General features: G+C 34.6%; 1 protein-coding gene across 3 annotated transcripts in view; it reads right to left on the minus strand.

Moving 5' to 3' along the window:
* Positions 1–24,524, minus strand: part of DCC (DCC netrin 1 receptor) — a 1,178,115-nt gene that overhangs the window by 622,182 nt on the left and 531,409 nt on the right. For all 3 annotated transcript variants that reach the window (XM_047697659.1, XM_047697658.1, XM_047697660.1), the window contains one exon: positions 11,964–12,248. In XM_047697659.1, the coding sequence (XP_047553615.1) occupies positions 11,964–12,248 (285 nt within the window). The remainder of the gene's footprint in view (positions 1–11,963; positions 12,249–24,524) is intronic.

Consider the following 24,524-nt stretch of genomic DNA (forward strand, 5'->3'; position numbering starts at 1 on the left):
CTCTGACATACACGGATTTCATTGCAAGTGTAAAATCACCTTATGGCAACATGTTACCATTGCATATGCTGTCTGGCCTGCCTGCCTTCCTTCATTCCTTCCTCCCTTTCTAAGTTTTTAAATGGAAAATTTGGCCTGTTTACCTTCATCTGTTGTCTGAGTTGGAGAGGATTAATCTATAATCATTAGGAAAATGAATCATGATATAGACTGTGGTTCTCACAACTGTTTGGTTACAGAACATGTGTACTCTTAAAAACTATCAAGGACCCCAAAGAATTTTTTTTCTGCAGGTTATAGCCATAAATATTTACCATACTAAAAGTCAAAATTGAGAGACTTTTAAAAATATTTATTGAAATTTTATTTACAACTTACCATAATATATGTATTTTTTAAACTAATATAAAAATATTAGAACACAGGTACTACTTCATATTTTTATATATTTTTTAAAATTTGGTTTTAAATAATTTCTACACCCAAAATGGGGCTTGATCTTATAACTTCAGGATCAAGAATCACATGTTCTACGACTGAGCCAGCCAAGCACCCTGAGTTTTGTGAATTTTTTAATGAGTAGCTTAATTGAGAATAACTAGGCTGGTGTGTTACTTTCTGCATTCACTTTGTTCTGATATGTTGATTTGTTTGTGTTATATGAAAATAATCTGATGTCAAACAAATAAATAGTTGGGAAAGGAAGGTGTATTTTAATAGCCTTTTCAAATAATTGTAAACTTTATTCTTTAACACTACAGCAATAAATAGTTCCTTGAAAGTTAATTGTAATGTGGAATCTGACCCCATATTGATAAACATTTTCCAGTGTTATATAAAAATCTGTTGCCTTATCTTGTATTTTGTATAGATCTTTTTACCCATTCGTGATACTGACCCATCAATCTACCATCCTTTGGGATGGCACAGGGAATTAGACAGATCTTCCTAATGTTGACGTATTTCATTAAACAGTATCAAAATATCCTATTTGTTACTATCATCACCAATCCCATCAGAAAGGCGTTTTAATGTTGTGATGCTGTCAAGCTCCTAGTGGCAGATACATGTTTTCCAAATTTCAATTTTAACTTAAAAGCCTGAATTTCATCCTTGGTGGCAGATACTATTTTCCTTAAACTGACTGGCTCACTTTGTTCATTTTTCAGAAAATGTCTAACTAATACCCATGTCTGAATAGCTCTGGATTTCTGTTGATTGCCCTTTCAAGTAAAAATGGAGTTCCACTAAAAAAAAAAAAAAAAAAAAAGAGCTAATTCAGTTTGAAACTCCGATGATCACAAAAATCAAAAACTAATGTACTTAGACATTCTTTATATATATATATATATATATATATATATATATATCCTCTTTTGATACTTAGAATACTAAAACATATATGAACTTAAGGATTGAGAATTAATAAAGTTAATAATTTTTACTGCTTCATGAAAGGTATTCTGAGTCAACAAGGCAAAACAATACAAAAAATTGTATTATCATTAAAATAGGTTTGACTCTACGGATCTCCTAAAGGCATTTTGAGAAACACTAAGAGTCCCCAGACCAATCTTTGAGAACTGATGTAGATAGTTCAAACAAAGTAGCCTATCTCCTGAGACATTCAAGAAGCCCATTTCCTTTCAACAAGGGAATAGTTTTGCATCCTTGAAGTAGTAACTGATTAAGTAGAGGTGCCTGGGTGGCTCAGTCAGTTAAGTGTCTGACTTTTGGTCTCAGTTGATGCTTGATATCAGGGTCATGAGTTCAAGCCCTGTGTTGGGCTCCATGCCAGGCATGGAGCCTACTTAAAAAAAAAAAAAGAAAAAAAAAAGGTGGATGTCATTCTTCCTCTTTCTTCTTCTTCTTCTTCGCATTGCTATCATTATTGTTATTATTCCTTTCATTTGTGAAGGCAGTGAAAAACTTACATATTTACAGTCACTTTCAGCAGTGTAGATTCAGCAATAGATTATTAAAAGTCAAGCAGTATTTTGGATCATATAACCTGACACATTTACCTACATTTCACATATTTAGAAATAGTAAGTCAACTGTCTTCAGGGCCTAATTACCCAAAACCTCATGGAAAAGGCACACTGTAAAAGAAGAGAGAGATAGTATTTTCCATTTTAGGGCATTTCAAAAAAAAAAAAGTTTCTATTAGATGTTACATTGGCCATATTAACTGAGTCTGTGAGGCCAACGAGAAACGAAATTTGACTCTTCATTCCCAGGTTTTCCCATACATGTCAAGACCACATGATTTTGTCTTACCTCATCATAGATAACCAGACTCACTACATATATTATCCAATATTGGGCACAATTTAGAGTGAAAGGTAACTCTCTTTATAATTATTCTAGGACACTAGATCTGCCTGACCCTATTCCCTGCATAGTGGAACACAAGCTCACCCAGTAATGACCATGACTTTCTTTTCATGGGGCCATTTTCTTCCATTACTGTTGATGAATCTCAACTCTGAACTTACATGGATAAAAATAAAGAATAACTGAGGAAGAAAGAAAATTAATTATGGACTACTGGCATCTGTGTCAGAAAAAAAAAAAAGAAAGACCAGTTTTCACAACTTAATAACTATCTTCCTCAAAATAACCAGTACTTGCTTTTACGTTCTATGCTTTCTGAATGCAAAACCTTTTTTTTTTTTTTTCTCGTTGTATATTCTTTGGTTACCTTTATTAACTGACTGCCTCAATGGAATATCAAACACTTTTCCAATTGGAAATGAAAGGACACTGCAGACTACAGTGAGGTATTCTCTTTGATTTCTTCCCAGTCTTAAGATTTACAAATTAATTTAACTTTCACAGAGTGAGTTTCCTGTCTGCATCCTCAATTTCAAGCTAACTGACTGTTCACCTGCTGGCTCCTTAGCCATCCCCCATCTAGTTCTGTTTCAGGAAATTCAGCAGGTACCCTGTGTCTTCAAACACAAGCAGGTGTAATATGTGCTCTGAGTGAAAAATTCCATCAAACTCCTTCTAACTGTGTTTAGAGTGTCTTTTATTAAAAACCAACCTAATCCAGACTGATCACAGGAATCAGAATTTATTTAATCAAAAAGGAAAAAAAAAACCTCCATCTGGCTGAAAGCCAAGGAGCTTTGAACCATTTCTCAGGAGCTAGTAGTCATCACTCCATGATTCTATTACTTCCCTTCCTCATTTACACCAATTCAGTACTAAAAATGACATTCCCTCTCTGTAAATATTCCTACATCTGCTCATATTTCCTCCTTCTTTCTCCATGTACACACACATACTGCTATTTGCAGATAGAGTTTGGAAGATGAAAGCGGAGTGTCTATTCTTCTCATTGGCATATGGTTATATCCCTTCTGTCTCACAGGCAAATTTTGAGTCTATCAGTTTCATTTTGTAGCAGAGTTGAAGGAAATGGTTTTACATTTATAGTACAATTTTTTTTTTTGTAATTTTACAGCTGACAGCAGAGTCCCAGAAAACAAATGCTATCATTATGATGTATCAAAGTTAGTTTAGGGAACCCAGAAATCTTCATAATTTATATAAATGCATAAAGTGGCATTTAAAATTTTCTAGAAAAGTAATTGACTATTTATTCTATAATGTTTAAGATTTTTTTTATTTTTTAAGAATTTTTAAGGTCCTTTTTAAAAAAAGATTTTATTTATTTGAGAGACCGAGATAGCGACAGAGATAGCAAGAGAGTGCACAAGCAAGGAGGAAAGGGTGAAGGAGGCTCCCTGCTGAGCAGGTGCAAGGCTCAATCCCAGAATCTTAGGATCATGATTGAAGCCAAAGACAGACACTTAACCCACTAAGCCACCTGGAACCCCCTATTCTAACTCTTAGTTTTGTTAAATATATATATATGTTGGGGTTATTTCCTATCTGGCCAACGTTGAAAAAATAAAGGTATGCCCATAACTCACGACTAAATATGTCTTTTTTATGCTCTGGGAATAAATTGGTATCAAGCAAGACCAGAGAAGGAAGCTCTACCAGTCCCTTCATTGATTTTTGTGACTTTTACACTTATAGGATATAGGTCTGGCTTCCACACATGCTCAGGAAAACCTCTTGTTTGTGAGTCAGGGCAAACTGCTGGACCCTTTAGTCACCCACCCTGGAGCTATTAAGTGTCATATTCCTACTAAATGCACAGCTGACCATATATCAACCCTAAAAGACTCTTGGGAAAAGAAAGACTCTCTCTTTTTTCAAGGAATCTTCATTCTTTCTTATAGAGGACAATCCCAAGTGCACTGTTTTTGCTTTTGACCTTATATTAAATAACAACATATTAGAGAAGGGAGTTAAGAGGAGATCATATGAACAATATTTAATATTCAAGGTCAAGAATAATAGAAAAACAAGAGGAACTGGTGAGGGAGAGTTCACTAGTGATATTAGAATGACAGGCATAGCAAAAAAAAAAAATGTAATAGATCACCCAGTATTTCAAATACTTTAAACTTGGAATCCTGGACTAGACTGATGTCCCCAAAGTGTCACTGAGAGATGAAGACTTTTTTGTTGTCATTATTAACAAATTCAAGAATCAAAAAGATACTATCCACTGCAAGTCAGCTTAGGCTTACTAACATATAAACTTTGTGCATCTGAATGGAATTTCATCAACTCCATATGAAACACTGATTATCTCTACTATCTCGCATTGGTTAAAAGACCTTAAAAGACTTATAATAACTAATTCTAATGTAGTCTGGCTGTCCATTGGTTTCCATGCTCTCCCCAGCCCTGGTTCCCAAAGAGGGCAAGCTAAAGCTATCATAGTTGGGGGTTGGGTGGTAGAGCACATCATGATATGGAACTTGGTCATTTCACTACATGGCCAGTTGTACACAATAAAAAGTATCCTATTTTCTTTTGGTATGTTTTTTCTGACAGTATAAACCAGCTTAAAACCATTGTTTTTAAAAATTAATTTTAAAGCAGGATGATCTCATATTTTATGAGCTTCATTTTGATACCTAATGATTGTATGTTAGCATGGTATCATAGTTCTTTTTTTTTAAGATTTATTTATTTGAGAGAGAGAGAGGAGAGAGCAAGTGGAGGGATGAGCAGAGAGAGAGGGAGGGAGAGGAAGCCTCAAGCAGATTCCCTGTCGAGTGTGGAGCCTGATGTGGGGCTCAATCTCAGGACCCTGAGATCATGATCAGAACTGAAATCAAGCTCAGTTGTTCAACTGACTGAGGGATCCAGGCACCCCCAATATTAAATAATTAATCAGTTAATTAATTAATTAATTTGAGAGAGCTGGGTGGGGAGGTAGAGAGAGAGGCAGACAGAGAAATTTTTTTTTCATAGCGAGAATCTTAATCAGGTTCCAAACCCAGTGGAGCTCGATCTCACGACCATGAGATCATGACCTGAGCTCAATTGACTGAACAACACAGGTGCCCCTAGTTTTTAATAATTAGAGTTTGTCTAGCAAACTTGGACTCTTAAGCACTGTGATTACAAAAGTGCAGTTAGAGATGAATGTGGAATAAAATAATAAATGAGAGCCCTGGTAGTGAGAAAATTTGGAAAGCCTGTTCTAGGCCAACCTCTTCTCTTAACAAATAAGGAAACTAAGGATTTTAGAAGATTTGGTGAATTGGTAATCGCTAATAAAGATAAAATACAGAAGTCTTATTTATCTTCTAACCCTTATTTCTAAGCCAGTGTCTTTTGCAAAATTTTGTCTAACAAACAAAATGATGTTGATGTAAACTTTAGAGTAAAAATCATGTAGCAATGCACTACTAGAGAAGAAATAGGTGAGTATACTCTGCCTTTTAATAGATGCGAAAAGCAAAAGCAGAAACACAGTATTGTGGGTAAATAGCATAAGATATATATAAGTACCACTAGACAATAAACACTTAGATATCCAGAATCAAAATCAGCTAATTTACTCTCAGATAAATAATCTTGACATGAGAATCAAATTATTTAAGACTGGAACTTCTAAAATATGAAAGTAATTATAATAGTTACTAAGGACTTAGCAATTGCAGAAATTGTATTTGGCCTGTTAAGTTAAAACCTCATAACTACCCTAAGAAATATGTGACATTACTCTCTACATTTTGCAAAATAAATAAAGATTTAGATTAAGTAACCTGCCCTAAATTGCACCACTAGTACGTGGTACGACTGAGATTTATACTTAGTCTGGTATCATACTCCATGTTTATAGCAACTTATTATAATAATAGCTCAATAGAGCAATATTATCTCAATATGAAATGGAGTGTGGTCGTCCATATACTGACTCCTCCATGCAGTCTGAATTAAGTCTAATATATTTAGGAAACATGGACTTCACTTGGTTCCAATATAATATAGTCTTATATTTCATTCTTTTGTATGTACATGTAAGAGAGAAGCAGAGGAAACCATTTTATCCAACTTAGATCTATGAAAGGTTAACAGTGTTCTGTTTATAGCCTGGCATAAGAAATAGTTTTACTCAAAACTATGGAAAAATCCTTTAGTACAGTGAAAAACATTAAGGATGATACAAAAATATCAGTAATACATTAATCTGATTTGCTCTTCACTTTCTTATTTCTGTTTTTCTACGTGTATGTTTAGATCATGCTATATCTTATTTAAGACTTTCAAGGATTCCCAGCCATCAGTAAGGTGAATAGAATCAAGTGTAACTTCCTAGACATGGGATACAAGATTCTCCATAAAACAGGTCCAACTTCTCGTTCCAGATTTATCATCTGCTATCATTCTACAAATGGTTACCTCCTGAATATATGGCAAAGGAATCATCTCTACAAGGAGTCTGGAAATTTTCCACCTAGAACTGACTTATTGCTTGTCTGTGCTGATTTGGAACTAGATGTTTACCTGAATTTACCATTCCCTGCCTTATGTTATTCATATGGCTACATAAGTGAATTGTCTGGCTCAATGGTTAATTTCAAAACAAAAAATGTGTCTTCTTTGTTTTTTCCTACAAACTATTATTCTGCAAAAATTATAAACCAAACAAAATGTAATTGATTTTATAATATAAATAATATTTAGTCAAACTAAATAATTTCATGTACCCATCAGTAATAATTTGTTGGTCATGGACACAATTCTGAAACTGTTTGCTTTAAAACTAAATAAAATTGTTTTCCTTTAAATAATATAAATTTTGAAATATTTCTGTTAAAATGCCTTTCAGTAAAAATAAATATAGAGAAAAATCATTCAAAATATACCTTTAGTCCAATTGATTCCATTAAAAGCCAATGCTTCTAAATTATACAGATATTTAGAGTTCAGGTCTATCCAGGACCCAGAGTCATTTAATTGCAGTTAAACAAATGCACAATAGATTGAATTACCAATTGATCAATTCAATTAGGCCATTAAGAAAACTGAAATAAGAGTTTCAGTGGATGGGCCAGTTATTTTAGTCAACCTAGTGCCCAAAGCAGATTCAGCAATTCAATCTACTGCTTGGCACTCAGATATCATGAGAACTGAATAAAGCGAACCTGACAATCCCAGGGGCCCCACAATACCTCATATATTCCCCATCACGTGCAACAAAATACTTCAAACCATCTCGACCTTACTTAGGTATTACTTAGGTATTACCAATATTTCCCCCCAAAAAACCCTTTGTGACAATTTAATACTAACTTACTCTGTTAAAAACATACAATTCCTAATAAGCAAGAATTCAATTTCTATCTTAAAACATCAATGAAATTAAATTAGTTACTGATTTCCCTACCTTTGCATGAAAGAATTATGCATTTAATCTGGAAAATATAAAATGTTATGAGGAAATCTTAAGCAAGTATGACATTTAAAAGTTTGTAATTAATTTTGAACACGGTAGCACCACTATTCCACACCCAATCTCAGAGAAATATGCCACTGCCTTACTTTTACTGAGCCTGGTTTCCACCCTCTCCCTCATATGCCTTATGTGATGCGTTTCCAAGACTTATCCTTAATGAAGATCCCTCATCTTCATTTCTGAATCCTGTCTGATACCACCATGGGTCAGTTCTCTCCAGGTTAATGCCACACATTCTACCTCATCTCCCTCCCTTCAGTTTATTTTCCTTACATCCAGTTCGTCCCCTCCAACACTTCCTGTGCCCTATGACCTTGTTAAAAAGGCTAAGTGCATATTGGGTATCTACCTAAAGATACAAAAGTAGTGATCCAAAAGGGCACGTGCACCTGAGTGTTTATAGCAGCAATGTCCACGATAGCCAAACTATGGAAAAACCTGTATGTCCATCAACAAGTGAATGGATAAAGATTATATATAATATCATATATATATATATATGTATATTTATATATACATATATATTTATACATGTATTAAATATAGATATGTATTAAATATATATTAAATATAGATATATTTTTATATATTATATTATATATCAATTATATATTATATTATATATTATATTATTATATTATATATCAATTATATATTATATTATAATATATATTAAAGATATATGTATTAAATATATATGTATATATACATATATATGTATATATATAAAATAAATATTATATATAGTATTCCATTATATATAATGGAATACTATGTAACCATCAAAAAACCCCCAAATCTTGCTATTTGCCACAATGTGGATAGAACTAGAGTGTATTATGCTAAGTGTAATAAGTCTATCAAAGAAAGACAATTATATGATTGTCAGACAATTATATGATCTCTCTGATATGAGGAATTTGAGGGGCAGGGTGGGGGTTTGTGGGGGGAAGGGAAGGAAAAATGAAACAAGATAGGACCGGGGAGGTAGATAAACCATAAGAAACTCTTAATCTCAGAAACAAACTGAGGGCTGCTGGGGGTGGGGGGAGAATGGGAGGAAGGGATAGGGTGGTGAGCTGATGGACATTGAGGAGTGTATGTGCTATGGTGAGTGCTGTGAATTGTGTAAGACTGATGATTCACAGATCTGTACCCCTGAAACACATAATACATTATATGTTAATTAAAAAATAAATTTAAAAAAAGACTAAGTGCAGGTCCCCTGAAAAGCTATGATGTCTCCTTTCTCTATGCTGTGCTGATGCTGCTCTTCTGACCTGGGGTACACTTCCTTGCCTTTCAAAACTGGTACCTGGCATTTCTACGTGAAGGGATGCCACTACATTTCTTCCTTCACAGCATAGTCCACTTTCTTTGTCTGTTGGGGTTTTTTTGTTTGTTTGTTTGGTTGGTTGGTTTTTTTAATTTTTATTTTTTTATTTGACAGACAATAAGAAATAAGCACAAGCAGGGAGAGCAGTAAGCAAAGGGAGAGGGAGAAGCAGGCTCCCTACTGAGCAGGGAGCCTGATACAGGGCTCAATCCCAGAACCCTGGCATCATGACCTGAGTTGAAGGCAGACGCTTAACCTACGAGCCACCCACATGCCCCATGTTTTCCCCACTACGTTACTGCTGTTTTAGGGCACAGTCTCTCAAGTTTGGATTCCTAAGAACCAGCATGATGACAGGTATATTAAATTCACTCAAAAGTTTGTTGAATGATGTATTCATTTATTTAGTAAATAAACAAATTGCTCACTGAACAGCACCATTTCAAAACAACTACTTGATTCTTAAAATCTGAATTTTTGGATCTCAGTTACTTGGTGATATCAAGCACTTAATATATAAATGGGGCAACTTTTACTTTACATAAACTTTAATAAGAACATCAAATTATATATTAATTAGTACTAGATAACTTTCTACACACATTAACATTTATGTTTCAAACTAACACAAAAACAGATATCTTCAATCAAGATAGTACTTAAATGACCATGAAGAAGAATATATTTTTTAAAGAATGGTGACTATTCAGATACCTCTTTAATACTTATAAATTTGATGGTTTCCTATTTTAACTAATTCCATCTTATGTGATTAAATAAGCATTAGAATAGAGAGATCTCTCTATGTAATTTATTACTTCCTCATATTGGTACTTATAGAAAACAGATATCGATTCAGAAAGGATTAGCAAGATTTTAAAAATGAGAAAATCATAAATGGCAATTAAAAGAAACTGGAATTGACCATCCATCCATCAATCCATCCATTCATTCTCTCACTCAATTTTGTACTTGTGGATTTGTGTATTTGACCTCTAAAACAACTTGTAAACTCAGTGATAAATTGGACAAACATATGCTCCTTCAGTAGATACTGTACATGATCAGTAGCATAGAAAACAAACTCAACCAAGTATGACAATAATGTGTGTATTTATTACCTCACCTCATAAGTTCTTTTTAAAGTTTATATTTGAATTCGTAGAACTTCAAGAAAATTTCTCATTAGCTGTAATAACTTCAAAAAATTTTCCATTTCCATTCAGATAAAAAAATACCCATACACTTCCAAAGTACCCTGACATATCCTTGATTTTATCCAAATTAATATTATGAAATTTGTCTTTAAATAAACTCTCCACAAATTATAATGCAAATGTGTCTTACAAGGTGAATAAATGTAAATGGTGTTTTGGTGTTTATGTCTCTGTGTCTTTCAAAACTTTCTATTTCAAATTTAATATTTAATTAGTCCAACTTTATCCCTTAATACCTCTGGAAAACACACCTTTCAGTCATAGTAAGATAGGCTAACATAGTCTTGCCAATTTGCTGGTGGCTTTCCTAGGCTTCCCATCTGATTGACTTAGATGCATTATTAAGGACATATGAATATAAATATTTAAAATTTTTGTGTATCTAATGGATGCCTAAATAAATGCATGCATGTGTTGGAAATAAATGCTACATTTGCATCTGTCACTGCCTAGCGGATGGAAGGAAACAGTGGTGCTGATAATTATTGACACATTTAAGTCAGTAACCCTGTAACTGATGGAGGAGAGAGTATACAAAAGAATTAAAAGAGGATTCAAAATGTCCTTATCAAAGTACCTGGAAATGTTCAAACTGCCAGTTTACTTTTGAAGAGACTTAGGAATGTTACCCTCTACCTAGCTGAAGGACTTGTGATAACTATACGCAGCATGTGGAGACAAAAGCCAACATCAATGCTTTGATAGGGGGTCTGTCCCAACTACTCAAGTGCGTGTCTTCTTTGTGATTCTCACAAATGAGTCTTTATAAACTCCCCAAGTGCAACTAAATGAGAAAGTAGATATTACATAGAAGATCGTAGCAGTTATTGCAAGAGAGGAGTTGTTAGAAAATCTCCGGTCTAACCTCTGGTCATTTAGGAGAGGAAAAGGAGGCCAGAGTCTTAGATTTGCCAGAAGAGAAAGGAAGATTAAGATAGAAGAAAACAACTTTCCTTATCATAGTATCAGTCCCACCATATTGTAATGATTTACATGCCCATGTTCACCCAGAACTCTAAAAAACCAGGCTCTGTGTCAGTCTTAATCATTGCTACATCCCTGTACATAGCACCGTGTTTCTCAGAAATGAGTATATGAATTGGTGAGGAAATGAATGTTCAGTATTAACCTGGGGAACATTCTTAACCTTGCAGAGCCTCACCTTCATCCTTTGAAAATGGGGATAATATTCACGGCTTCTTAGAATGTTATCAGAGGAAAATAAAGTAATACATTAATGATGCTTGGCAGTGAGCTTTACACAAAGAAGCACTCATTGTGTATTAATGGAATGAGTGAATGCATCCATGAATAAAGCCAGATATAAAGAAAATATGTATTTCTCGGGAAACTTCAGCTACAAGACTGGGAAGAATATGGAAAGCTTTTGGCTTACCCTCATCTAATGTCTCATTTGAATAGAAACAAACAAACAAACAAACAAACAAACAAATGTAAAGCAAAACCCCAGAATTTAAAGCCAATTACAAAGCATTTGTTAAAGGGAACATTGTTGTTCAAACGACTCCAAAAAATATAATTCATAAGAAAATAAAGAGCACAGCCATACCTGACAGAATTCTGACTTCGGCTTCATTTCCTGTTCTTGAGCTGGCTGGATTCCGAGCTAAGCATCGATAGATTCCAATGTCCCCCGGTTGAAGTCGGCTGATCTGCAAGGCTCCAGAGGGCAAGACTACCACTCGGGAGTCTCCTGGGATAGGAATCAGGTCTTGTTGGTTTTTTTGCCAGTGTATTGTTGGCATAGGTTCCCCGATGACTTCACACTTGAGTAGCACTGTGTCTCCCATGAAAGCTGTGACAGATTCTGTCTGGGATAGGAACCTCAGTGGTCCTAGGGGAAAAAGAGAGAAGGAAGGATAAATCCATTAGAAAAGGCATAATAATCATCAATAAAAATAATCACATTGGTATTCTTTATAGAAAATTGTATTTGAGGGGAGCCTGGGGGGCTCACGGGTTAAGACTCTGCCTTCAGCTCAGGTCATGAACTCAGGGTCCTGGGATTGAGCCCCACAACAGGCTCTCTGCTCAGGAGGGAGCCTGCTTCCCCCTCTCTCTCTGCCTGCCTCTCTGCCTACTTGTGATCTCTCTCTCTCTGTAAAATAAATAAATAAAATCTTTAAGAAAAAATAATTCTATTTGATGTTTTGTCCAATTTTATCTCATTTGCTCTTCATATTTTACCACATTATGTGTCTGACATTATAATAGTTTCTTTGACTAAAAAAATGATAAACGTATTGCCATTAATCTCTAGAAGCTTATTATTTTGTTATTCTTCATTTATAAAACAGCCTTGTAAAATAAACAGAATACACAAGAACATCCTAATTTTACATATAAGGAAAATGAAGTTCAGAGAAATGGAATTCCACACACAAGCTTACACCATCCTGCAAATAAGACCTGGTTCTTTTTTTTTTTTTTTTAAGTTGACTCCAAACATAATGTAGGACTTGAACTCATGACCCTGAGATTAAGAGTTACTTGCTCTACTGACTGAGCCAGGCAGGCATCTAGTTCTTTTGAATCCTGGTCCTATGTGCTTCCAAGTACATGCCTTTGGACAAAGGATTATGAAGTTAAGGAGATTCACAAAGGACTGGCCAAATGGCATAGCCTACAGCAATTTCAATAAAGATGGGTGACATTAACCACTAATTATAGTAACAGAGAACACTCTTGTTTGGGTTGACTGCTTCAGGTATTTGCCAGTTATAGTTGTGGTTTAGATTAGATTGTGTTTCCAGCCTGGCTAGGTGATCTACTTTGTAAGATTCCTTTGGTAACTTTTTTCATTTCTTTGGGCTATAATATGTGATAAGAGCTAACTCAACTCATGCAACCACTGTGATGTTCATGTACAGTAACATATGAAAAAGATGCATTTATATGGATGATTAAGCAAATGTAGGAAAAAGAAAAATTAAAAAAGAAATGACAAAAAGAAAATAAATTGACCATTACTTAGCATGAGCATAGTGAAAGAGAAGTCTCCTATATCATGATGTTGTACATGAGAAGGGTAGAAAATATATTTATGACCCTATTGCTTTGACAGTAAAAACTTTTTAAATATAAACATATTTGAATGAATTATGCCATCACTATAGAACATTAGCGATTTTATTTTCTAGAGTTCATTTAATTAAATAATTTTAAATTCCTTGATTCATGTTTCATTCATTACAGTTATAGTCCAATATTTTGATTTTCACTTCAATCTTTTTGGAATTGTTTTCATTGTTTGTTCATTTCATAATAAAATTTAATTCAGTCATCATTTTGGGATTCAAATCAAGTTTTTCTGACCATATTTTATGTTACTGCGATGTTTTTGATTTTATAGATTTGTATTAACTGAGTCAAAATTTCCTAGGCCCAGGATCAAATTTTACCAATAAATTTTCCATCAATATGTAGGTAATAACAAATTCTATTGTACTCAGTTTTAACTACTATTAGTTTTATTTTGGGTCTATTAATTCTCACAAACCTAACTTTCCTTACAATTTGAAAAAAAATTTGGACGAGTCAAAGGGGGAAAGACAGGATGACTTAAATAAAACATCATAATTAAATATGGGAGACAATCAGAAATGCTATAGAGGAGCCTCCTTCTGTAGCTGAAAGTGGGATTTCATTATCTCTTTCAGGGATTAGACTATTTGAACCACCAGATAATTGAATCTATGAAATAGGAAATTATATCAATATCACATATAGAATAGGTAGAAGATATCAAAGATGGTTTGCCACTCATTATACCTCCATTCACATTAACAGACTTGCAGACCTATAAATGCAATATTAAGGCTGTTCTTAAGTAAGAATGATTAATTCTAGACCATGCAGAACCACTCATACTTGTGCAAATATTAATTTATCAATTGAAATTTATCCCAAACACAAGGTACTAAAATTATTCATCTGGATCCCCAGTTAAGGCTTTAGAATCTGGATTCCTGGATTTGTCTGTCTCCATGCTACAAATGTATCAACAGGGGGTGCCAGCCACATGCATAATTCTATTCTTATTTTGTATCCAGAATTATTACATAACTATGCTAGATTTACCACTGAGTAAAGACCAAAAGGAATCTGCTAACTTGTGCCCTAGCTCATTGTTCAAAGTCAAGTTTCTACACTCTTTGTAGTGTCACATCTAGTCTATTCAAAATTTAAGTACATTAATCTACAACTGATTGCTAAAGTATAGATTTAAAGCATGTACTTAAACAGATAATGGCTGTATATATGACACAAGGTAAAACTGCAATGGATAGTCAGCCAGATGTTGCAAATGTTACGTAGGACAACAGATTTTTTCAAATATTTTTTATTTAATAGTTTTCTTCTTGGCCTCCACTTCTTATATTTTATTTTGTAGTTAAGGAAATATAGTTGGAATAATTTACCTACACATACAAATTATGTGTTTTATAAAACACAGGAAAAATATTTTGAATAAATTGATGAAGTATCTGGATACTTACATATATTCAGCTATACACTCTTGTATAAGTTATACACAATGGATAAAGTTCTCAATACATACTTTATGTTTAAATGTCTGTGGTGTTCCAAAAACTCGCTTACTAAATTCTAGTTAATAAATATAATAGAATAAAATATTGAATGAAAGGGTGGAAGCATACCTTGGAGATACTGTAGGTTCAGTTCTAGAGCAACTAAATAAGGTAGATATTGTGATAAAGTAAGTCAAATGGACTTTTTGGTTTGCTGGTTCATATAAAAGTCATGGTTACACTCTATTGTAATCTATTAAATGTGCAATAGCAATACATAGCATACCTTAATTTAAAAGTACTTTATTGCTAAAAAATGCTGGGGGAGGTTTGGGGGGATGGGTTGGCCCAGTGATGAGTATTAAGGAGGGCACATATTGCATGGAGCACTGGGTGTTATATGTAAACAATGAATCTTAGAACACTACATCAAAAACTAATAACATAAAAAAAAAAAAAAAAGCTAAGCATCATTTGGGCTTTCAACAGCTTCAAGTCTTTTTTGCCAGTAGAGTCTTGCCTCACTGTTGATGGCTGCTGACTAATCAGTGGGTGGTTGTTGCTGAAGGCTGGGGTGGCTGCGGTAATTTATTAAAGTAAGACAACAATGAGGTTTGTTGCAGTGATTGACTGTTCAATTAGTGAACAATTTCTCTGTAGCATGTGATGCTCTTTGATAGCATTTTACCCAGAGTAGAACCTCTTTCAAAATTGGAGTCATCCCTGCTGCTGCTTTTTCAACTAAATTTATGTAATATCCCAAATCCTTTATTTTCATTTCAATAATATTTGCAGCATCTTCACTATAAGTAGATTCCACCTCAAAAAAACCACTGTCCTTGCTCATCAGTGAGAAGTGACTCCTCATCTGTTTGAGTTTTATCACCAGACTGCAACAATTCAGTCATCATATCTTCAGGCTCCACTTCTAATTCTAGTTCTCTTGTTATTTTCACCACATTCATAATTTACTTCCTCCACTGAAGTCTTCAATCCCTTCAACTCACCCAAAGCGTTGAAATCCACTTCTCCCAAACTCCTGTTAATGTTGGTGCTTTGACCTCCTCCCATGAATCATATATAGGATTAATGACATCTAGAATGGTGAGTCCCTTCCAGAAGGTTTTTAATTGACTGTTCTATTGCATCAGATGGGTCACTATCAATGGCAGCGATAGCCTTACAAAATGTATTTCTTAAATAATAAGATTTGAAAGTCCAAATTATTCCTTGATCCACAGCTTCAGAATGGATGTTGTGCTAGCAGACCTGAAAACATTAATCTTGTTGTGCATCTCCACCAGAGCTCTAGAGAGACCAGGTGCCTTGTCAAAGAGGAGTAATATTTTGAAATGATTTTTTTTTCTGAGCAGTATGTCTCAACAGTAAGCTTAAAATATTCAGTAAACCATGTTGTAAACAAATGTGCTGTCATCTAGGCTTTGTTGTTCCATTTATAGAGCAGAGTGGAATTAACACAATTCTTAAGAGCCTAAGAATCTTCAAAATGGTAAATGAGCCCTGGCTTCAACTTAAAATCACCAGCTACATTAGTCCCTAAGAAGAGAGTCAGCCTGTCCTTTGAAGCTTTGACTTCTCCTCTCTAGCCATGAAAATCTTAGATGACATCTTCTTCCAAGAGAAGGCTATCTTGTCTACATTGAAAATCTGTTGTCTAGTGTAGCCACCTTCATTGACTACCTTAGCTGGACCTGGATAACTTGCTACAGCTTCTACATCACCATTTGCTATTTCTCCTTGCATTTTGGTATAATAGAGGTGGATTCTTTCCTTGAACTTCATGAAACAACGATTGCTATCTCCAACCTTTCCTTCTGCATCTTCTTTACCCCCTCTCAGCCTTCACATAATTGAAGAGATTTAGGGTATTGCTCTGCGGTAGACTTTGGCTTAAGAGAATGTTATGGCTTGTTTGACCTTCTACCCAGACCACTAAAACTTTCTCCATATCAGCAATAAGGTTGTTTCGCTTTCTTCTCATTTCTGTGTTCATGGGAATAGCATTTTTAAATTCCTTCAAGAAGTTTTCCTCCGCACAATCTGGCTGAATCACAATTGATTGTTTGGGGCAAACGCTTAGCTTTTGGGCTGTCTTGGCTTCTGATGTACCTTCCTCCCTAAGCTTAATAATTTCTAGCTTTTGTTTTAATATGAAAGATGAGTGACTTTTTCTTTAACTCGAGCACTTAGAGGCCACAGAAAAGTTATTCATTGGTCTAATTTCAATATTGTGTCTTGAGGAAGAAGGAGGCCCAAGTAGAGGGAAAAGGATGCAGGAATGGCCTGTTGGTGAAGCAGTCAGAGCACACAGAACATTTGTAGATTAAGTTTGTCATCTTATATGAGCGTGGTTCATGGTGTCTCAAAACAATTACAATAGTAACATTGGAATCACTAATCACAGGTGAGCATAACAACTATAATAATAATGAAAAAAGCTTGATATATTGGAAGAATTAGCAAAACGTGATGCAGAGACACAAAGTGAACAAATGCTGTTGGAAAAATGGGGCCAACAGACTGTGACACAGGGTTGCTACAAACCTTTGATTTGTAAAAACTGCAATATCTAGGAAGCAAAATAAAGCAAAGTGCAATAAAATGAAGTACGGCTGAATTCAAACTAATACTCAACAGCCAGCTCCTTTATGTAAACTTCAAACGAGCTAGAAGAATCATACACAAGACATAAGATTGTATATTAATATAATTAGACTTAATAAATTGGTTAATATTCTACATGATTTTTAGTATGCACTCTATGATTATTTCATATTTTAATATATGAGGTCAGAATGCATCCTATTTAAAATTTAATGATGTAATAATATTTGAAAATTTCAAATAGTTGATTATTTGACATAGTGAGAAATTTTTAACATGATTTGTAGCTTTTTCTTTTTTGTCTCTGCAAAGCAAACCCAACACATCCAAAAGCAATTGTAAGTTTACAAGGCTCTATATGGCTTAAATTAATGTTCCCAATATTGTGCCAAATTTTAGCACTCACATCTCTTGGTGATATAACAACCAAGCAACAGTATTAAAAGAAGAAGTTATAGGCTATCACCTTAGTACTAAATTTTCAAGGCATGAGTATGAGCACTTAGTAATGAACATTAAACTCACTGTAACTCGTAAGAATGAAATACAGTATTTTTGGAAGAGCCATTTAATGCTCTAAGGCAATACAAATGATTCCCATGCTTTATTCACAGAGAGATACAACTATAATTTTAACTAGATCCTCATGAAAAATAGCTACCTGATCCACAAGAGCCTTTTCCTGAAAAACGTTTGACTCTGACACATCTGATCCATTGTCATCATAGCAAAAGTGGTCTTCCTAGCTCTACTCTTTTCTCAGCCTAATATATTCCAAACATAGTAAAAGATCAGTGTTCCTAAATCACCAAGGTTTTTGCTTCACTTAAGAAACTCGAATGTCCCCAGTTTTTTCTAGAATTGTCTTATACCCCAAATGCTGGTACCCAAGAACCTAGTGCCAGGCATTTTCTATGCTCATCTTCTATAACCCTGGCAAATATTTCTTGTATCTATTGAACTGGTCTACTCTCTAAGCCTACTTCCTCTTAATTGTATTTATCGAGTTTCCTCTAAAAAAGAAAATATCTACCTATCAAAACTGTGATTATTCTTAAGTTACAGACTAAAAAAAAATCACCTTTTCTCTAGTTTTGCTTCCCAGAAATTGTTTTTTGCATTTTTTTGCATGTTTACAGCAGTGATAACTTATAGATACTATGACAAAGCTACTTATACCAATAAAATACTGAAAAGTGTTTACATGTTTGCATATGTGGGGTTTTTTTTGGAGGGGGAGAGGGGCATTTTATGTCTCCAGAGTATATCAAATATCTCCTGAAAGAAAAACAAAATAAACGGAATTTGTTGAAGTTCTAGGTGACTCTAAATGTTTAAAAAGAGCATTGAGATACCTAAATGTTGATAACTGCATCTGAGTGTGGCTCTACCCACAAGCTAGCATATTCAGCAGTAGTCTGGGATGGTAAAGGAGACACACGGGTGCCAGATAATCTGGGGTCAATTCTAGGCTTCGCCACTTAACCAGCTGGATGACTTCAGGCGAGGTCTCAGTTTTATCATTTGCACTATTGTTAGTTCCTTTATAAATCACCTCACGTAACTCGCACGATAGACCTGTAAGTGTCCCTGTCTCCACTTTACAGACGGAACTAGAATAGGAGCAAAATTCCTCCCAATGTTTTACAATATGTATGATTGCTTGTTTTTCTTTTTAAGTTTTAGTGCCGAATTATCATATTTCTTAAAATAACTTATTTCCCCAACCCATAGAAATTTCCCCAACCATGGAAATAATGGAAATGTGTCAAAAGGAATTTCTTCTGTAAATCAGTATCCCTGAACTCCTCAACCTCTACGTAGCTGCACAGTGCTGGGTGAACTGTTGTTTAACATGTATTCTCAGAGATAAACTTCAGCCTAAAATATGGCACTTTGGAAAATAGCATGCAGACTTACTTTCTTTTTTTCTTTTTTTAACAGACTTAATTTTTTGATGCTTTCAGGAGACTTTTCACTGTTACCTTGGAGGAAAGGCTGTTTCTAAGAATGAACTGCAGTCAAGGTTCCTACCTTCACACTTAGTTTGACCCAGGATACTACGGCAGCTTTCAATCTAGCAACACCTGGACTCTTGGTAAGTGTCCCCTACCAGTCAAATTGCAGGTTCACACAAATCTGCACTTCTGTGCATTAACAAAGACCAGCAACTACTAAGGAAGGATGAGTTTGGGAACTATTAAAAGGAGACAACATATTGTTTTGCATTTGGAAAAGTCAAGACATGTATGGGAGCTCCATTTTATCTCCTGTCCCAGAAATGATAAACACAGACACTTATAATTCAAATTTTGTAAGTTCCTAACAGTTAGTAAAAGTGCCTGGGTTTCAGTATCAGAAATTTTATTGACATTAATTATCCTAATAATAGTTGTATAGGAAGCATTAAGTGCTGTTAGCAAAGGATATACAACCATTATGCAAGTACCATGGAGAAATGGGTCTTACCCTGTTTATTCTGATTTTTGTAAAAGATCCTTCAGTTATTCTTTAGTACTAATTTTCACAGTAAAAGGATTCATAATGGGCCCACTTATATATGTTACTTTGTTAATGTTGCTTAAGGCCTGTTAAACAGCTATAACCACAATTCTTTGCTAAAACATTTACTACCTACCCATGCAAGGAGAAGGGAAGTAAAGTTTAACTCTGTTAAGCTCTTCTCTAACACAGCACTTGAATACCAGGGATTTAAGTGTGCCCAGTGCCATACCGGAATTCTCAGTTCCTCAGAGAGGACTCCCCCAAGCCTAGATAGAACCGATCATCTCTGCATGTCTCCTTCCCAGCACTTACTTCAACTGTAATTAGCGATGGCATTGATTTAACAGCCATCTTTCCAGCTAATACGTAAAACTCCACAAAAGCAGGGCCAAGTCTATTGTATTCTGTGCTCAGACATAGCACAGTGCATGATATATCCTTGTACTTCGAATATTCATTGAATAAGAAATGTATTATCCATAAGATATTTTGTTTAGGCAAATATCCCAGACTTTAAACATTGGGAAGTCTAGAAAGGACAACAATGGCTAGGGAGGCATAAAGAGAGGGAAACCACATATTTTCTTCAGGGGATGTGAAAAAGCAAAAACGCTGAGATATATACACACACACACACATACATACAGGAAGTCAAACCACAAAATCTTTCATCTGAAAAATTATTGGGGGGGAGGGGCTATGCCTAGTGCATCCATGAATGTTTTAACCAAGCCTCATAAGTTTAAATTGCTGAGCAGTGATACACATTTTGAATGAAATTTCCCCATCCTTCTTTCCTTCCAAATCACTGTCCCCAGGAACAATGTTATCAGTGGTCCCTGGGCCAGCCCCCACCCAACTGGGACATCCTGAGCAATGGCTATAACCATCAATCAGGTTTCAGCCAATACCTAATTCCTCAGGAGCCAGGCACAATCAAACTGTTTTCTGTCACTGAGGCAGTAGAAATGTTAATAGCAAAAGCAGCAAACATTTTTCATTTAGGCTTTTCTTTTGTGATGCTAAAAAAATGAGGTAAAATATCACCATGGCAATGAATGAAAGCTGCTAAATCTGCAGGGACATCAAAAGTGTTAGGCTCCCAGAATTAAAATAATGAGAACAATAGTCCCTCTGGACCCTTCCACCCATGCATATATACACCACATAGACTAGGAGGACCCAGACAGTCAGAAAGTTTTAATATCTTAGCTGTGTACTTTCATTCATTGAATTCTAAACTACTTTGGCTTTTAAGCAAAAGTAGAAATAAAGCATTTCGCAGCCCAGGTTTATGTCAAGACTCTGCCTCTAGGGAGGCCTCTCATGTACCCACACACCCGTAGACTGGGCCTATTCCTTTTTTAAAATTCTAATCTGAAAATGGCACATTCTTCCGATTTGCCCTCTAGCCTCTCTGGCAGACTATCAGGATCCCCATCTCCTCCAATGGAAGGTCTAATTATTAAGTAATTAAAATTCATTTAATAAAAAGAGACTTATCAATTGGGGGACAGACTTTGGGGTTGGAAACATGCCTCGCTTTTAAATATTCAGCAATGTGGTGATATTCTACACCTGCCAGAGAACTGCTGTAGATGCTCTGTTTGCTCCAAATTAAAGCCTCTAGGCTCTATCCCTTCAAAGCCAGGACCTTGTTTGCCTTCGTTTAATTCCTAAATTAGCTGAAGAGAAGAGAATAAAGGTAATCCAAAGAAAAGTTCTCTAGATTTGGTCTTTTTTGGAAGCCAGAAGACCAATAAATGATTCTTAGAATTTGTTATAGCATATTTCTGCCAGTACGTCCCTCTGAGAGTTATCATTTCTCTTCTTTATTTTTCTCCAGATTTTTGTTTTAGCTTCATTTTCATTGGCAAAATTACAGACATCTAGGTAGTTGGCCTATGAGCTGTTGCTCAAATGTGGCATTGTGAAACAAACCAAGTGAGTATGTCTGGTGGATGCCAGCCTTCCTCGCCCAGTGTGTGATCTTATGAGAAACATCCATGTGGGTAATTAATTGAACCTCAGAAGGCTGTAACAGGGTATGAAATGAAAAGGAAAACAAATATAGGCAAATCGTACAGTTTGTCAGTCCAGCTCTATAAGAATGGCAACACAAAATGAACACATCCCCTGGGCAAAAAGTAGTCAAGGAGACATGTCACCACTGTTTCTCAGAATCACCTCAGAGGTCTGTCCACTATAAATGCTCTGAAGGACTGGTCCGCTTCCCAGTCCTTGAAAACTGATTAGACATAAGGCTTGGAACCAGGTGGTCACTGGGGTCACCTCTAATCTATGGGTGCTCAAGACCCAGTTTGAATGCTGATCTATCATAATCTCACCAAGCAGCCTTGCTGGACTCCTGATCTTCAAAACCATGGAGTAGTTCAGAATACTCCAAACTACCCTTCTTAATAACATCAGTAGGGCTCCTGGCAGCCTACATGGTGCCTTTATAAGAATTGGGAAGAGTGATCTTTGATCTTTGAAGGGATGAAGTTTAAAAACGTGCTCCATAAGGTTGGCCAACAATCCAGAGCTGGATTTCAGCTCCACACAATTCTCCTCTACAGACTGTTCTCAGATATGAATTATACTACGTACCATCTGCCCTGCTCTTCCTGATTCCATTATCAGCGATCAGACAAGCCTGATTCAGCCCCTCCATATCTTTTGTTAACTTCAACATCAACAGAGGTGGATTCTGGAAGCATTCGTCTAGGTAGCATTAATAGCTTTTCTTTCATTCATCTGAGTTATTATATAATATCTATTTCTCAGCGCAAGATTAAATAATGAAGAAAGCTTTACCACCTTTTCCTCAAATGTGCATGCTATTGTCTTCTTGGTTAAAGATCCTTCATAAAATCTAATCAAATTATATTGAATATCAATGTCATTATTCTATATGAAAGTTAGAATAGAATCTATTTTTACAGAAAGAGCTATACAGCAAACTCTGTTGACTGGAGGGTACTTTTCCTCTTAACTTTACTGTCATACCTTTGATGACTGAAATAGGTCTTTTACCTGTATAGATATATAATATCTATATAAATATCTATATATAATATATTTATATATATATTTACATTTATATATAGATATTTATATATAAATATTTATTTATAAATTTATTTATAAAATAATAATAAATTATAATTATAATATATAATTATTATATATTATATATATATTTATATATAATATATTATATATTAAATAATATATATTTATATTTATTTATATATATATTTATATATATAATTATATTATATAATTATATAATAATTATAAATAATAATAAAAAATTTATTTATAAAAATATATATTTATATATAAATATATATAAATAAATATAAATATATAAATGTAAATATATATATAAATATATTATATATAGATATTTATATAGATATATATATTTGGCTTTCCAAATGGGAACTCATATTTATAATGAAGATCAATTAGGAGTTTTTTGTTTATTTTAAGATTTTTGTATAATACTGTAATGGGATTTTTAATGGATAAACTTCCAATATAGAAAAGCATTTGTTAGAAATCAAAAACTGAAAATACAGTTGACTCTTGAACAATGCAGGAGTTAAGGTTGCCAATCCCCCCATGTAGTCAAAAATCCAACTGTAACACTGACTCCCCAAAAACTTAACTACTAAGAATCTTATCAATAACATAAATAGTTGATTAACAAATATTCTGTATATGTATCATATACTGTAGTCATACAGGAAAGTAAGCTAGAGAAAAGAAAATGTTATTAAGAAAATAATAAGGAGGGGCGCCTGGGTGGCTCAGTGGGTTAAGCTGCTGCCTTCGGCTCGGGTCATGATCTCAGGGTCCTGGGATCAAGTCCCGCATTGGGCTCTCTGCTTGGCAGGAAGCCTGCTTCCCTCTCTCTCTCTCTGCCTGCCTCTCTGTCTGCTTGTGATCTCTCTCTGTCAAATCAATGAATAAAATCTTTAAAAAAAAAAAAAAGAAAATAATAAGGAAAACAATTTTAGAGTGTTGTAATATATTTATGAAAAAAATCTGCATGTCCGTGGACCTGTGCAATTCAAATCTGTGTTGTTCGAGTCAATTGTATAAACAAAAATGATATAGCACTTTAACCTATTAATGTTGCAAAGATTTCAAAATGATGACTTCTGAAAGTATGAATTGATATACCACCACTGAAAAGTAATTTGGCAATGTTCATCATAACAATTTAATCCAAGAGCTCTGCTTCTAGGAACCTACCCATAAATATATGAAGAGCTAGATATATAAAATGATTCAGTACATCATTGTTTAAAATAGTGAATGATAGAAAATGGGCTAATTCTACAACTGATGATTGCTTATGCAAATTATTGCATCCCCACTGAAAATTATACAATTAATTGTACTAAAAATTATACAGCCATGTAAAATTATATGAC

Source organism: Lutra lutra, chromosome 12, assembly GCF_902655055.1.
Source record: "Lutra lutra chromosome 12, mLutLut1.2, whole genome shotgun sequence".
In the NCBI taxonomy this organism is placed as follows: Eukaryota; Metazoa; Chordata; class Mammalia; order Carnivora; family Mustelidae; genus Lutra; species Lutra lutra.